At 48.1% G+C, this 16,422-nt stretch overlaps 2 protein-coding genes and 1 non-coding gene across 3 annotated transcripts in view; 2 read left to right on the top strand and 1 right to left on the bottom strand.

Annotated features, from left to right (window-relative positions):
• The window catches only part of DDAH2 (dimethylarginine dimethylaminohydrolase 2), a 31,319-nt gene extending 30,399 nt beyond the window's left edge, over positions 1–920 (top strand). The window contains exon 7 of the mRNA XM_033141632.1: positions 757–920. Coding sequence (XP_032997523.1) covers positions 757–873 — 117 coding nt within the window. The 3' untranslated portion in view covers positions 874–920. The remainder of the gene's footprint in view (positions 1–756) is intronic.
• Positions 921–4,584: 3,664 nt separating this feature from the next.
• Positions 4,585–16,267, bottom strand: LOC117042139 (TNF receptor-associated factor 1-like). Its single transcript, XM_033141631.1, has 6 exons — positions 16,190–16,267; positions 11,198–11,264; positions 9,683–9,970; positions 7,609–7,786; positions 5,872–6,020; positions 4,585–4,803 (listed from the first exon to the last, which is right to left on the bottom strand). Exons 1-6 carry the CDS (start codon positions 16,192–16,194, stop codon positions 4,585–4,587), a joined length of 906 nt encoding a protein of 301 aa, XP_032997522.1. The 5' UTR covers positions 16,195–16,267.
• On the top strand, positions 14,849–14,919 carry TRNAG-CCC. The gene has a single exon. It is a non-coding gene; the product is annotated as a tRNA-Gly (tRNA).
• Positions 16,268–16,422: the final 155 nt, after the last annotated feature.

Consider the following 16,422-nt stretch of genomic DNA (forward strand, 5'->3'; position numbering starts at 1 on the left):
GAGGAGGAAGAGGAGGAGGAGGATTGCATCTAGGATTTATTATTATTATTAATAATAATAATAATAATAATAATGTGCCGCTTGCCAAAATGGCATCTAAGTAGCTTGCAAGGTTAAAATCCATACCTAATTAAAATACTCAACAAAGCAATTCCATCTCAAAGTATTGAAAACAAAAACCCTAGCCAGTTAAAAATCCATAACAATTAAAGCAATACAGTCGTACCTCGGAGGTCGAACGGAATCCGTTCCGGAAGTCCGTTTGACTTACGAAACGTTTGGAAACCAAGGCGCGGTTTCTGATTGGTTTCCAGTTGCGCAGGCGTGCCAGAAACAATAGCAGAAGCCGCGCCAAACCACCACCACCACCACACACACACACCCCAAAAAAACCAAAAAAAACCCCCCACCACTCGAAAACCAGAACACTCACTTCTGGTTTTCAATCATTTGGGAGCTGGAACTTTCTAACTCGCAAGGCATTCAGGAGCCGAGGTACCGACTCTACGTTTTTATGTCAATCCTTTTTGGGGCAGAATTTGAGACACCGTAATAGCCAGCTCAAAGGCTGCCACAAAAGAATGGTGGCTCATGTTTTGACCTTTGAGCATGGCCTTTGGCGAGCTTTCCAGCCATTCTGTGTGCTCTGTCCCCTCGCCTGCCTTTTCATGAGCTTCAGGTGTGGCTTGGTCACTGCAGGGACGGAGGTAGCTTTGGGAAGAGGTCTAACCGGTTTCTCTCTGCCTCCTCTCACAGCCCTTCCAGAAGCTTCCGGACTACACCCTCATCCCTGCGGCTTGCACTGAGGTGGCCAAACTTGGTGGGACTCTCAGTTCCTGCTCTCTTCTCATCAACAAGAAGCTGGAGATCTAGTGCCTATCGAACCCCACAATAAAACGCAGGTTCTTGCATTCCCTCGAGAGGAACCCCTTCTCCTGGTTCCTTTGTGCAGGCACCCCGCTTTCTCTCCCCTTAGCTTCCTTGTGAGGCAAGGACACCTTCAAACACGCTAATTTGATCGGCCTTAAATCTCGCAGTTTCTCTCTTTTATTTACATTGGATCTTCGCTTCCATGGAGCCACACAAGTCTCTTCTCTCCTGTCTTCTACAGTGTACGCTTTACGAATACATTTTTATTTTTTTTACCCCAGAGTAGATAGGCGCTCAACTTTGCTCCAAGTGCTGAAGAAAAAGCCATTGGCGGGAAACCTGAAGTTCTAGCTCTTCAATCAACGATTTTTTTTTTTTTAAGTGAGGTTCTCTCAAGTTTGTAGCCCGTTATGGACGATTAAAAGGCAGCATTGCTGTCCCTTCATCGCTGAGGGGGACGTGTTATGAAATCGGATGCTGAGAAACGTCGGTGGGCAGCCATCTTGGAATGTGTCCATTGTGAGGACTAGACCCAAGATGGTGGCCATTTCTCTTTCATAGCCGCCATGTTGGAAGAACTGGTGAGCAGGAGACATGGGCGGGTGGGACATAAGTAGCTTTCAACGTGTTTGAGGTGATCCAAGTGCTGCAGAACCAGGCAACTCCATTACGATGGATGGTTGTGAGACTACGGGGTCTCCTGTTCAGTTTCGAATCTCAACACCTGGTGATTCATGTCAGATGTAGGAAGGTGTCCCTAGAGCCACTCCACTTGCCCTGCCATGAGACTCTCCCCCCCCCCCCCGCTTCCTCAATAATTAGATTGAGAATGTTGTTGGACTACGGCTCCCACCATGCTTGACCATTCGCCATGCTGGCAAAGGCTGCTGGGAGTTGGAGTCCAACAAGTTCCACAGGTTCAACCATCCCTGATCTGGAACGACCTCTGAAGACTATCCTTCTGTGACTGGTTGGCCTGCCACATCCATCTCTTATGGTGCTGCAGTTTGGGGACTGGGAGTTCAGAATCAGACCCACGCTCCCCAAACTCAAAACAATGGCTCCCCCCACTGCCACCCTCAACAGATAACCTCTCTGCATATCTGCAAGGCCGGCACAGCCACAGAGGAGCAGCTTGATTAAAACAACGGGTTGGCGAGGAGCTCTGCTTCCTTCCGAGTGGCGCTATTGTGTGTGTTTTGTGTAATGTAGTTAGGGGGCAGGAGTGGGGTGGGGAGTGCGGTCGTAGGAATGTTCTTGAAATCTGTAGAGGGAGCGTCCTCTGTTGGGAGGGAGTTAGGCATATTGACGGATGTAGGACTTTAGATTCCCTCACTGCCTCTTTAACCCCTTGTGGAATCAATTTAAACAATTAATAATAATAAAAAGATTGAACCAAGTCACCGTCTTGATGAGTCTTTTTTGCTTTTGCTGCAGGATGGGTAGGGAAGCTAGGTTCCTGAGTGTAAGGCATGCGGACTAAGCCCCTTCAACATGGGGAGGTCCTGCTTTAATGCAATTAATGCAATGTCTTTAACGGCTCAGGACCGCAATACCTCAAGGATTGCCTCTTTCCATATGAACCTGTCAGGTCCCAGAGATCATCTTCTGAGGCCCTTCTTCGTGTGCCCCCTCCTTGAGAGGTCCGGAGGGTGGCAACCCAGAGAACGGGGCCTTCTCTGCAGTGGCTCCCCATCTGTGGAATGCTCTCCCCAGGGAAGTTCGCCTGGCGCCTTCGTTATACACCTTTAGGTGCCAGGCAAAAACGTTCCTTTTAACCAGGCCTTTGGCTGACCTCTGACCCGGAAGTGTGCCAGAAATATCGTGTGCACATGCGTATGGGCACACACTCCCCTGCCCTCCAAGCAATCGGCGCTGCAGACACTGGCCTGAGGCGCGGTAAGTTTGCTGACCCCTCTCCTATACCCTTTTAAAATGTGGCTCTTTGGGGGGGTATTATTGGGTTATTGTTTTTTGTGAACCACCCTGAGACCTCCGGGTATAGGGCAGTATAATAATAATAATAATAATAATAATAATAATAATAATAATAATAATGATAAAATAAATAAATATCCTTTTTTGGGGGGAGGGATGATAATCACATCCTATTCCAGATGTTACATTGTAACAATGTTGAATTTTGGACCCTATAACAATGGAAGGGGGCATGTGAAAGGAAGTGGTAACCCTTTGCATTGTGTAGTTCTTATAGGTCCGTCCACTTGAGAGGGGTGCTTGTGTGTGTGTGTGTGTGTACACACACCAATGTGGTTGGCAACCTATTTCCACTAACAGCCATTTATTTGGTTGCCCTTCCTGTTGAGATACGACAGATGCCCAACTTCTGGAAACATCCGAAGAAGTTCTGTTGTGACAGACTTTCCCAGACAGATAACTGGGTCTTCACCACAAGTGTCTTATGTTGCATGGTTTTAGTTGTGTGTATATATTGCTATTTTTCTGGGGGGAAAGAGGAGCCGGGATTCACCATGAACGACTCCCTTGTTTTCTTATAATGCCAATGGCGCCCATCTGAGAGGTGCCGGAACATTCCGGCTGGGGGGGGGGGGGAAAGCCCTGCTGTTTCTGTGTTGTACATCTTCAATGTACATCGGCTTGAGATGGCTGTCGAGAAGGGAAAAGATCAATAACAGTAATGAAAAGCAGTAATTTCAGTTCCTCTTTTTTAAAGATTCCTGCCGGAAATGGTGTATTTCTGTGGTAGCGATCTTGAGCAAGAAGGCCTCAGCGAGTGAAAGGAGCTGGGGCCTGTTCTTAGCGCAGTCGTGACGGCAGTGCATCATTTACCGTCGTTGCGATCTTTATTGTGATCATTATTCCATTGCCTTCCACACAAATGTGTTCCAGAGCAATTACAAATTTAGTTAAGATACAAATGACGGTGAAACGCATCAAAGCCGCTTGGGGGGAAACAAAACAACAGCAACCACCAATGTTCATCCGTCCATACTTATAAAAAAAAAAAGCACAAATCCTACCCACCATAATACAAGGGAAGTAGGCCTCATAATCTCAATACTTTAATGGCCAAAAGTTCTGGGTGCCTACAAACAAGACTGAGGGTGCTACGCTGCGCTTCCGAGGAGACCATTGTGTATTTCAGGTAACTTGACAATCTCCCTGATCTTGCAGTCCTAAGAAGGCAAGGGAAAAGGAAACAACAACACCAAAGTCCTATCAGACCACTGGCAGGGCACAACACCAGCTTGGTGGGTCGCTGGTTTCAGGTACAGCAGGCAGAAAACCAACAGGTGCAGTCTTGGCACGGTGCTGCAGGGAGGGGGAAAGCTTTACCTGTTGAGATACTAGAATTAAGGCAGGAGCTCTCTTTTTTAAGTTCACACCTTTCACCTGTGCCGTAACAGCCTGGATTTTACACGAAATCACTAATAAATTACTAAGTTTATAGAACCTGCCATGTTTTGGGTTCTGAATTTACTTTCTTCGGCTTCGGAGAGCACAGAGTGCTCGCTGCCCTGTCTTACTAGCGTTTTTGGGGGGGACAAGGGAAGCTTCCAAAGGTTTCCTTTATTTTATATTTTTTTCCTTTTTCCGGTCGCACCCCGTTTGAGAGGAGACTGTGAAGAATGCAATGATGGGTCCCTTTGGGCAGAGCCCTTTGGAAACTTGCCGCCTCGGCCTCTCGGAGCAGCAGCCGTATGGTAGGGAAGGGCAAAAGCCGCACGGAGTCTAAGCCTTTGTGTCCACCACAGCTTGAATGGCTAATGTGTCGTTATGGATATAGGTAGTCCCCGGGGCATGGAGCACGTTCAAGGGGCAGAACTCCGGCAGGCCGCTCGCCACGTTGGCTTCGGTCGTGGGGCGCTGGAAGGAGGACGAGGTCTCCAAGGGGCGGAACGAGGTGGAGATGTGGCGCTTGTCGACTTGATCTAGGAGAGTGAAGGTGACCTGGGCGGGGGGGGGGGAGAGGGCAAAAGAAGGCAGGTCTCTCAATTGCAAAAGTCAAATCAATCAGCTTCTGGGTGGCCTTTCGTACGTCGTTGGCAGCGTTAGATATATGAGCCCGTTGCCAAATGGAACCTTAAACCACAGCGGCATGTCTAGGCACCGTCCTCCATGGAGTTTATTATTAGAATTGATTTCATCTTTATGTCGCTTTATATTTTAAAGTGGGGAGGAAACATATCAAAGCCTTTGCAAAACATCAAGTGAAACAATCCAGAATAAAACCAATTCCGGCTTCAATGAAAATATTTCAGATCCTGCTCTAAAAACGCAGCAACATTAGTAAAGAAACAATGATTTGAATGCACTATAAGCATGCAACACCAGATGGCGCCAGAGAGCAGGAATTTTTTAAAATACGCTTTTCTCCATTGGGTTTTTGTTTTGTTATAGCAATCTAATTCCCAACTTGTTTATAGTGGTGCACCCCCCCCCCACTGCCTGTGTGTAGATCCACCTTTGGTGACATTTTGCTTTCCCCATATTCATTTACCGACTTAATTTATATAGCTGCCCCGTAGCAGAAGAACGCTGGGAAGCCAGTGAGGTGTAGTGGTTAGAGTGTCGGACTAGGACTTCGGAGATCAGGGTTCAAATCCCCACTCGGTTGGGAAGCTCACTTAACCTACATCGCAGGATTGTTGTAGAGATTAACTGAGGAGGGGAGTGAACCATGTATTACTTGGAGAGAGAAAGTGGGAAATGAACGCAGTAAATAAGCTCTTCTTCTTACCTGCTTAAGAAAGCTGGAGACCAGCCAAATGGAAATGTCGGTCGCCAGCCTGGCATCCCGAGATCTCCACGTGGTCATAGTTGGACTGGCACCAGTCGCAAAACGCGCCTGGCTAATTTCTAACACTGGTTGTTGGACTCCAAATCCACTCAGCTCCAGCTAGTCGGGGATGATGGGAACTGGAGTCTAGCAATGCTTGGAAGGTTACAGCCTCCACACCGCTGCCTTACGGTTCTTATTCGACTCTCCTATACCCCCCGGCACAAAAGCCCCCGTACCTTGTGCCGGAAAGGCCACTTGAGATGGAAGTCATATTCTCCTCTCATCAGAACGAGGAAAAGCGAAAGGTGGGTACCTGCTCCTGCCCCGTCTCCGTTCAGGAACAGCTTGAGGCAGAGCTTGTAACCGTAGCGGCTGGTGTAAAACACTTTGGGGGCAAAAGGGAAGGAAACAGGTGGCGTCAGAAAGATGGCCCTGTCATTGAAAGTCTACTCAATATTGATCCAGAGCAAATTCCAATGTGTATAGTTAGAAGAGTAAAAACTGAAACGCATTGCAGGATCCTCCAAAAATAGACCAGAGGCAATTGTGTTTCACCCAGCAGAACTTTACTGCTACTGAAGGCAAATGAGGATAATGGTCACAAATCCAATACATTCAGGATTGGCGCTGCCCATAAGAAATCCAGTTGCAACAGACTTAACTTAAAGTTACAGTAACTAATAATAGGTCTAAACCTTAACGATAAGCATGCTATGTACGGAACACCATACCAGAAGGAAGAGAGATAGAAAGAGAAAGAGATAGAAAGAGAAAGTGAAATCCAGGCTCCTTCTGGCCCTATTTTTATAGTCAGCATGAACTTGACAGAAGAGTTACAGGTAGGTAGCCGTGTTGGTCTGCCATAGTCAAAATGAAATAAAAAAATTCCTTCCAATAGCACCTTAGAGACCATAGAATCATAAAGTTGGAAGAGACCACAAGGGCCATCCAGTCCAACCCCCTGCCAAGCAGGAAACACCATCAAAGCATTCCTGACAGATGGCTGTCAAGCCTCCGCTTAAAGACCTCCAAAGAAGGAGACTCCACCACACTCCTTGGTAGCAAATTCCACTGCCGAACAGCTCTCACTGTCAGGAAGTTCTTCCTAATGTTTAGGTGGAATCTTCTTTCTTGTAGTTTGAATCCATTGCCCCGTGTCCGCTTCTCTGGAGCAGCAGAAAACAACCTTTCTCCCTCCTCTGTATGACATCCTTTTATATATTTGAACATGGCTATCATATCACCCCTTAACCTTCTCTTCTCCAGGCTAAACATACCCAGCTCCCTAAGCTGTTCCTCATAAGGCGTCATTTCCAGGCCTTTGACCAACTAAGTTTGTTCTTGGTATGAGCTTTCGTGTGCATGCAGATATCTGAAGAAGTGTGCATGCACACGAAAGCTCATACCAAGAACATACTTAGTTGGTCTCTAAGGTGCTACTGGAAGGATTTTTTTTTGTTTTGTTTTGTTTTGACAGAAGAGGTAACAGAACCTGTTTAGGCCAGCTGTACTCAGCTTCTCTGAAGGAATAACCCAACCATCATGAACCTTCTGCTTGTTTCTTTCACACAGAGAAGATTCCAGAACCCTCTTGAATTAAGCAGAATAGGAAAGATCTCTACACATCAGATCAATACATACTTTCTGCACTAAGAATTGCAAACTGACAGGGTTACGGTACCCGAGTGGATAAACTTGGTTGTTCCCAAGCTGGGCTGGAGACGCATCCCTTCCCTGCGTCTCCCAAATAACATCAAGGCCATGTTCACACCACAGTCATGGCTTCCCCATAGGATTCTGGGAGCTGTAGTTTGTAAAGGGTCCTGGGAGTTGTTGGGGAACCCCTAGTCTCCTCCCAAAGATACAGTTCCCAGAGTGGTTTAAGAACTGGCCCCTCTTCACAGGGGACGTTCTTACAAAACCAGAACCACCCTTTGTGTTTCTTTCCTCCTGGGGCTTTCAGGTCAACTCACCAGGGGAATACAGGGCAGGCCTGTTTCCTGTTTGCACCTCCTGCAGTCTGAGTCCCATCTTGGGGACTTTCCAGAAGAAACACCCGTCGTATGTGGTTTGCTCCAAGACCTGGAGGCGGGATGCTAAGTTGCTGATCATCACATCCTTCAGGGTCAAGAGGGAGTCTTGTTGTTGGACCTGGAAGGAAATGGACGGAAATGAACGGAGTGCTGTCGAGAAGCTGGCGTCCATTTCAGTGCGAGGTGAACAGAACAAATAAAGCAAACATGCTCATAGGGACATGAGAGGAGCCGCCTCAGATCATCTCATTATTGTCTACGCCAGGGTTCCCCAAACTTGGGTCTCCAGCTGTTTTTTGGACTACAGTTCCCATCACCCCTGATCAGGGGCGTAGCAAGGGGGGTGGGGGTGGCCGCCCCGGGTTCCATAATGGAGGGGGTGACAAATTATCAAGGAACAATTACTACCCAACTAGGGCGGTTCATAAAAACCTTTAAAAAAATGTCTGCTCCAAAGGTCTTATCTTACTATACTAGGGATTATATAGCTATATATGAAATTTCATGCATATTGGTTAATATCTTGACCCTCCTCCACCAAAATAGCTGTTCACTTAGCTGTTTTCCTATGTCGTGAAGGCTGAAATTTCAGTTCAGAGAACACTTACTGTTCCCAACCCCAACGCTGTGGAAAGCCATCTAATTAGACTTTAATTTGTTTTTGAAATGTTTTTGGAGGTAATTTAATTATTGTTTGATTTTATACCAGTATTATGTATCTGATGTTAGCCACCCTGACCTTGACTTCGGCCGGGGAGGGCGGGATATAAATAAAAGTTTTTTAAATTATTATTACTTGCTATTATTCCTTTGTAAGAAAATATGAAATAACGTAAAACCATTTTTGCGGGGGGGGGGGAATCATTCGGGGGGTTGACAAGAAATTTTCTGCACCAGGTACCACCTGACCTTCCCATGCCCGGGGGCGGGGTGGCAAAATTTACCGGGTACCAATTTACCTTGCTACGCCCCTGCCCCTGACCACTGGTCCTGCTGGCTAGGGACGATGGGAGTTGTAGTCCATAAACAGCCAGAGATCCAAGTTTGGGGAATCCTGACTGGCAGCAGTTCTCCAGCCCTAACTAGAGATGGTGGGCAAAATTTGTGCTCTGTCACTGAGCCAAGGCTCTTCCTCAGTGTCTTTTGCACCGAATTATTCATACCTTCAGTAACGGAGGAATGGAGGAAACTTCCTAATGCAAAGTCATATCGTTGTTTCATCTGGACCAGTGTTTTGCAAAACAACAACAACAACAACAACAACAACAACAACCCTGCGCTGCTCTATAAAGTTCTGGAAACTGGACATTTAAATAGCAGCATAGGAGTGCTTGCAAAAGGACCTCAAAGCAGAGTGTCACCTGGTACCACTAAGGTGCCAGGTGATTGACAGATGGGCAGCCCCACCCACCTGTCAAATTTGACCCTCCAGGCGTGGGAAGATAAGGCTCCTCAGCCTGCTGATGTAGCGGAGCTGCTTTGAGTGTTCCAAACGTGCCCTTATAAATGCTAAGGAATAAATCTGGAGTGGAGTCCCTAAGGCAGTTGAATATGCGCCTTGTACGCCTCCTTCCGGCAACTCCTGAAGCCAAGCTGGCGCCAAAACTCTTGCTCTGCTTTCCTTTGGACCACATCAGCAAGGCTGAGAGCGGGGTCTTGTAATCTGGCCAGCCCAGGACCCCCATACGCACTGCCCAGCCTTGCGTTCCGGAAAGGTCACTTTGCTAACGCAACCGTTTGACTTCACCCCCGGAGACGCACTCCATTGTCTCTCGAGACAGACGGATGCCAACAAATGCTAAATATCATTGCAGAGGGTCTCTTGCAGGGGCAAGTGCATCCTTCCAGATATGGCCATGTTCCAGTTTGCACCAGCATAGCCAATGGTCAGGGAACAGGGGAGTCATAGCCCAAGGAAACCTGCAGGCCCATAGGCTCCCCGTTCCTACTCCAGTGTTTCATGAGAGTGAATCCTACCCTTTCCAATCTGTGTCTGCACGAGACTGTCTCCTACCTTCTCCTCCAGGTAAAGGATCCTGGCCATGGCTTCTCCGAGGGCATTTGCAGGGGCCTCCTCTCTCCTGCCCAGCTCCCGACTCAGAACCGAGACAATGTTCTCCAAGGTCTTCTGCCGTGTTTCCAGCTTGCCCAGCTTCTGCTTACACGGAAGGTCGGACTTTAGCCTCTCCCACAGCTTGTCCAGACCCGATAACTGGTGCAAAGCCCCGAGCAGGTGCGAGTGCTGGGACGCCACGCTCCCACCTACTTGTTCGTCGGGAGCCTGCTGATATCGAAGGCTAACCTGCAGGAGAGCACCAACCATTGTCATTTTGGATGGAGGAAGGGAACGCCCACGCCCCCATTGGCGTGACAACACAGGCTTGCCTGTATAGGGGTGGCACGTTTGCAAACTGGCACAGAAACAAACACGCCTTGCAATTATTTCAAGTCTAATTTCGGAGAGGAGGCTCCGAGTGCCAGGGAAGGCTGTGTGCCCCTGGTATAGCACAGTTCCGAAAAAACGGGGCAGGGTGCAGAGACATGCCAAGGATCATTGAGTTGGAAGGGGCCCCAAGAATCACCTAGTCCAACCCCTTGCAATGCAGGAATTTCAGCTAAACCATCCGTGACAGATGGCCGTCAAACCTCTGCTTAAAAACCTCCCAGGAAGGAGAGTCCACCACCTCCAGAAGGAGACCGTTCCACTGTCAAACAGCTCTTACTGTCCTGATAAGATTGTGCAGTGAACATTTCTTTGCTGCCATGTTGACCAACTCCCCCGCCCCATAAAAAACTGTGGTGGAGAGAATCCAACCCCAACCCCCTTTCCCAAACAGCTGAATGAGGGCTGACTATGCTTAGTGGGCACCAAATTCTGATTGCCTGTTGGAGAGGGGCAAAGAAAGCCAGGAGGAGGGAAGATGGACTGGACTGGTGGAGACCTTGAAGAGAAGCCTGCCACAAAATGCCCCATTTGTACTGTCTAGTGGGGAAAGGGGAAAGAATAATGGTTGGCACTCTGCGGGAAGGGCTCTCAATCCCATTCTCCTACAGCCATTCCTTTGTGTTCGCAGGGAGGGGAAATCTATCTATCTATCTATCTATCTATCTATCTATCTATCATCTATCTATCTATCTATCTATCTATCTATCTATCTATCTATCTATCTATCTCTGTTATGTATTCAGTGGTCTGTGTTTGCCTGAGTTTGAGTCTGGACTAAGGATTCTGAGCCCCCGTGTTCTGATTTGATACATGATATCCAATCACAGAACATTTCTGGATTTGGGTCTCTGCCATTGGCCCTTAAACTCTGACTTATGATTCGCAGCTTGGAAGTTTGGACAGCCAATCACGTTGGGAGTGGGGGTGGCCCAGGCCTTCGGAAATGTATATAAGCAGTTGCTTTGCCCCTGTTGTCCAGTTCTGTTTGTTCAATAAAGGTTCTTGCTGTTATCACTGTGTCTTGCCTTGTGGGGACCCACCTACACCTACCTACCTACCATCTATCATCTCCTTAAGACCCACCTTGTCAAAATGGGTGAGGAGCTCAATTCCTTTCTCCTTCAGGCATTCAGGTGAGGACATTTCACAGCTGCAAGGCAAGACAGTAAAGAAAAGAAAGGTCAAGACCACTCCCGCCAACTCAGGCCTACATAGTCCAATATCCTGCTTCTCACAGTGGCCAGCCTGATACAGGAAGACAATGCCCATCTCTTATTGTCTGGGAGCATCGTGCCTCTGAGGCTCCACTTAGCTCTCGTGGCCATTGGCCAGGCCCAGCCTGCATCAGCAACTGGTGGGGTGGTAGCAGGGCCGGCCCAAGACATTTTGTCGCCTCCTGTTTTGGGACTGCAAATCCCATCATCCTGGACCACTCGTCCTGTTAGCTAGGGATGATGGGAATTGTAGCCCAAAAACAGCTGAGGAGCCAAGTTTGGCCACCACTGCCTGAGGTGAACCAAAAAATGGTGTCCCACCTCTCAGCCAGGGAAGAAGGGGGAAACCTCCCCCTTCCGTCAACGGAGTTAAGACTGCCAGCCGCGTAGCCAGATTCCTTGCCGTCCAGTCGCTGCCAGAGGTTTCTAACTGCCACAAGCACAGTATAGGGTAGATCCCCTGCAAATGATTACAGCCATTTTGCACACACACCCTGGCTCTCGCTATTGTACCTGGGAGTCTCGCTTTGGCACCCCCTTTGTTTTTAGTTACTCAGGCTGCAGTTCAAACATTCTGGGTTTCCCCCAACATTCCTGCCAGTCATGCGAGGAGATCACAGTTTCTCTCCCCAGACGCAGCCGGCGTTTATTCCACTCAGCTTTGTCACCTGATGACATCATGTGTCACAGGGGAATATTTTTCCCCTGTGGTCAGGGGGGAGAGAGCCCCAGGGGAACCCCACTTTTGAGATGTGCAGGGGAGGGGAAGCAGCGGGTGGCTGGCTGGATGAAGGCAGCGGCAGAAACGTAATTCCCCAGCTTTCAGGAAGAAGGAAGGCCCTCATGCAAGCTGAGAATGACACAGAATCATTTTCCAGAGTGGGAAGGGGGAGAGTCTCTCGGACCACGACCATACATTTAAAGCGCTGTAGACGGACAGACTTGGGCGCTGGTTTAATGCAGAAATGTTAAGAATTATTAGCCAAAAAAATTTGAGACCGGAGGGAGGGAAGGGGGTAGGAAAAAAAAAGGTTTATAAAATTAGTTTGAATGGGTAAAATTTGATAAGGGTTTTAGAAAGGTTCAGAAGTATTTAGAGGCTGAGCTTGAGTAAAAATGATTAGTAATTAAGTTTGATGTATGATTTTGTTTAAAAAGATAAGGAAAAAAAATTATTGTGATGTAAAATTAGAATTGACTATGAATTTGAAAAACTGGTAAATAGGTTTGTTTATGAATTCAACGGGGGGGGGGTCTGAGGAAGTCAATTGATAATGAAATTGAGAAAAGTAAGAATGTTTGGCCTAGGACAGGGGTCGGTAACCCGTGGCTCCAGAGCCGCATGTGGCTCTTTTACAGCTTTGCCGCGGCTCCGGGGCGGGGAAATGGTGGGCGCTGCGCCCGTGGCCCGCCTGCGCCCGTCCACTTCTCCAGCTGGCCGGCGCCCGCCCTCCGGAGGCTGAGGGGCTGCTGCTGTGCTGCTCTGCTGCCAGAGTGCTCCTCTTTTCTGTGGGGGGGGGAGGAAAGAGCAGCCCGGGCTGCTCTTCCTCCTCCGAAGCTGCCGCCAGAGCGCTCCGCTTTTCCGTGGGGGGGGGAGAGCAAAGAGCAGAACGCGGCGTCGGTGAGGGGCAGAGGGCTGCCCCAACCCCAACACACACACACAGGCAGAGCCCTTGAGCTTCTCTTCAACACCCCTTTACTGGCCCACACACAAAAAAACACACCCTCTGGCTTGATTCAACACACACACACACACACACAAACCCTTGACTTGATTGAACATACACACACAGCACAGCTCTTGAGTTTATTCAACACCCCCGCCCCTTTGATTCAACACCCCCGTACACACACGCACACACCTTGACTTGATTCAACACACATACACACCCCCTGAGTTTATTCAACACCCCCTTTATTTTATTCAAAACAAACACACACACACCCCTACAAACACACACATGCACACCTTGACTTCATTCAACACCCAGGAGAGCAAGCCCAAGCTTGCTCTGAATACGAGAGGGTTTTGTATTTGGGGCATCAAAAGCAGCAAAGCATACATGCATTTGGGACCATATGGGGTGCATCTCTCCCCCCTCATTAGAGAATAATAACTGGGACTAGCCATCAAAAGTCACAGATCAGACATGCTCATATTTTTCATTGATATAGCAGCTATAGCAGCTGACTGCATGATCCTGTATATATAGCATTAAGATAAGAAACAATATATGCAGTGTTATATTTGTTTTAAATGTCGCAATGGTTTTGCGGCTCCCATGTGTTTTTTTTTTTCCTTCGGAAACGGGTCCAAGTGGCTCTTTTTGTCTTAAAGGTTGCAGACCCCTGGCCTAGGAGAAGGGCCAGGCTTAAGCAATGATTTTCTATATGTTAATTGTTTAAATTTGAAATGTATTAACACGTGCTTCTGCGAGAGGGGGGTTTGGATAAGTGCTCCCCTCGGTGGGAGAGGGGGAAGTATGGAAAAATTTAACTGTTTAAATTGTAAAAATCAATAAATTTTTGATTAAAAAATCAAAAAGGACTCACCCTGTACATAATCAGAATAATCCAAGCACAATCCAAATAATCTGAACAATTGCCGGTAACCGTTCTCATGTTGTATACACACTAATAAACAATACACTCCCCAACAAAAGCCCCTAAACAATACTCAGGCCTACAAACGCAAAAATCCAACTAACATATAATGTTTAACAATTTTAACAATCTCAAAATAAAACGGCACCCACCCAGGTTAAAAACCCCATCAAACAGCTCCCCCCCCCAAGAATTCTGGGAGCTATTGTTTGTTAAAGGTTTGTTAAAGGCCTCTATTCCTCTCCCATTCCCAGAGCTTCCCGTGAAGAGGAATTGAGTGTTAAACCACTCTGGGAATCCTCAGCCTTACGCAGTTGTGGAAATGCTGGAGAATGAATTTGGCATCTTCTTCCCCATTTCTCTGCCCCCTCCCACACTTAGTTCAACTCGTAGCTTCGCCCCGGACCGCGGTTTTCAGCTGCAGTCTTGTCACATGAGGATTCGAACAATCGACGGCGTTCCTTTGAGCATGTGCAAAGTATTTTCTCTTTGCCACCGTGTAACCAATGGCAGTTCTTTAAGCACCAGGCAAAGACTTCCTTTCTTTACCCAGGCTTTCGACCCTTCAGCCAAAGGATTTTAAAGTGCTTTGGGCCTCTGTTGGTGGGACAGGTCTCATCAATTGCAATCTGTCCCAAATTTAGTTTTTTTGGGGGGGGCAGTGCTGATCCTGCGGCCGTGCTCCCACCGAAATCCTGTAAATCCTGGCTTAGATGTGGATATTTTAGGAGGAAAGGAGAGCAAAGGGAATAACTGCAGGTGCTCCGAGGCCCTCTTATTTTTCTTGAGCACATTTATGTCCTGCCTTTTTCCATCATAAAATTCAAGGCTGCATGCATGAGTTTCCCAGGCAGTCTCCCATCCAGGCTCTGACCGGACACAAACCCCTTTGGCTTCAGTAAGGTAGCTGCCGCCAGCGCTGCTGGTGTAGTGGTATCATGCAAGATTCCCATTCTTGCGACCCGGGTTCGATTCCCGGGCGGCGCACAAAACATTTTATGGTTTTTTTTGCTGCGGGGGGGGGGGGACTAAGCAAGGTAGCTGTCATTGTGGGTCCTCAAACCATGCCCCCTCTTTATCACACAGCTGAGCCATGCCACTGAAGGCAGTCTCTTGGGACTTTGAGGGGCAATAGGTCAGTGGTAGTAGATCATCTCCTTTGCATGCAGGTTCTGTTCCTGAAATTGGCCACGGGTAGCTCAGTTGGCTGGAGCATGGTGCAGATGATGCCAAGGCTGCAGGTTTGATCCTCATAGGGGAAAGTCATACATTTATCATATTTTTATCAGGTTTTTAATATTCTGTTGGGAGCCACTCAGAGCGGCTGGGGAAACCTAGCCAGATGGGTGGGGTATGGGTATAAATAAAAAATTATTATTCTTATTATTATTATTTGGAGTGGATGATCCTCAGGGTTGCTTCCAACTCTACAATTCTGTGATTCTATGTCCCAGTAGGGCTGGGAGAGACTGCTGATCAAAACCCCAGATAGCCACTAATACAGCAGAAAATGCTGAGTTGATGGACCAATTTCCCAGACTTCCCTAAGACACAGGGAGCTAAAAACTCCTGCCTTCCCCACCCCCTTTCCATCAAGAACGTAAGAACACTGGACCCCTTTGCTCCAGCATCCTTTTTCTCACAGTGGCCAACCAGATAAAATAAGAGAATCATAGAATTGCTGAGTTGGAAGGGACCCCCAGGGGTCATCTAGTCCAACCCCCTGCAGTGCAGGAATTATTTCCCCAACACGGGGCTCAAACCCACAACCCAGAGATTAAGAGCCTTTTGTTCTACCGAATGAGCTATCCCAGAAAACCCGCAAGCAGGATTCAAGCACAAAGAGCCCTCTCCCTCCTGGTGGTTTCAGCAGCTGGTATTCATAAGCATGACTGCCTGGGAGCATGAAGGCAGAGCCATTGGCCATTGTGGCTGTTAGCCATGGATAGACGTATCCCTCCACGAATTCACCCGGTCTTCTTTTAAAGCCATCCAAACTGGCTGCTTCCTGTGGCAGTGAGTTCCACAGTTCCAGCTATGTGACCCATGGAAAAGCGCTGTCTTTTTTCTGTCCCGAATCTTCAAGGCTTCAGTTTCGTTGGATGCTCGCGAGGGTCTAGCGTCGGGAGAGAGGGAGGGGGGAAAAAACTCTCTACACTTACCCAGTGCCGTGCACGATGCTGGAAACCTCTAGCATGTCACCTGCTGCTTCTTGCCTTTCCTCCAGCCCTTCCCCATCCTGCCACCATCCATGTACCTCATTGTCTGCCTGGATCCTGCAGGTGCCCGACATGTGCCTCTCTCTTTCCGAAGCTTTCTGGCTCCCCGTCTGAAAGCAAGGGCTAACTTTCTCCCCCCCCCCCTCCTTGGATGTACCCAAGCAGAGGGGGCAGGGAAACCTGATTGGTCGGCTGCGGAGGTTGTCACAGCCGCTGGGTGGGGGAATCCCAGAGCTGGGGAAGGAAGTCAAAGGTAAGTCATCATGCCAAA

Source organism: Lacerta agilis, chromosome 2, assembly GCF_009819535.1.
Source record: "Lacerta agilis isolate rLacAgi1 chromosome 2, rLacAgi1.pri, whole genome shotgun sequence".
In the NCBI taxonomy this organism is placed as follows: domain Eukaryota; kingdom Metazoa; phylum Chordata; class Lepidosauria; order Squamata; family Lacertidae; genus Lacerta; species Lacerta agilis.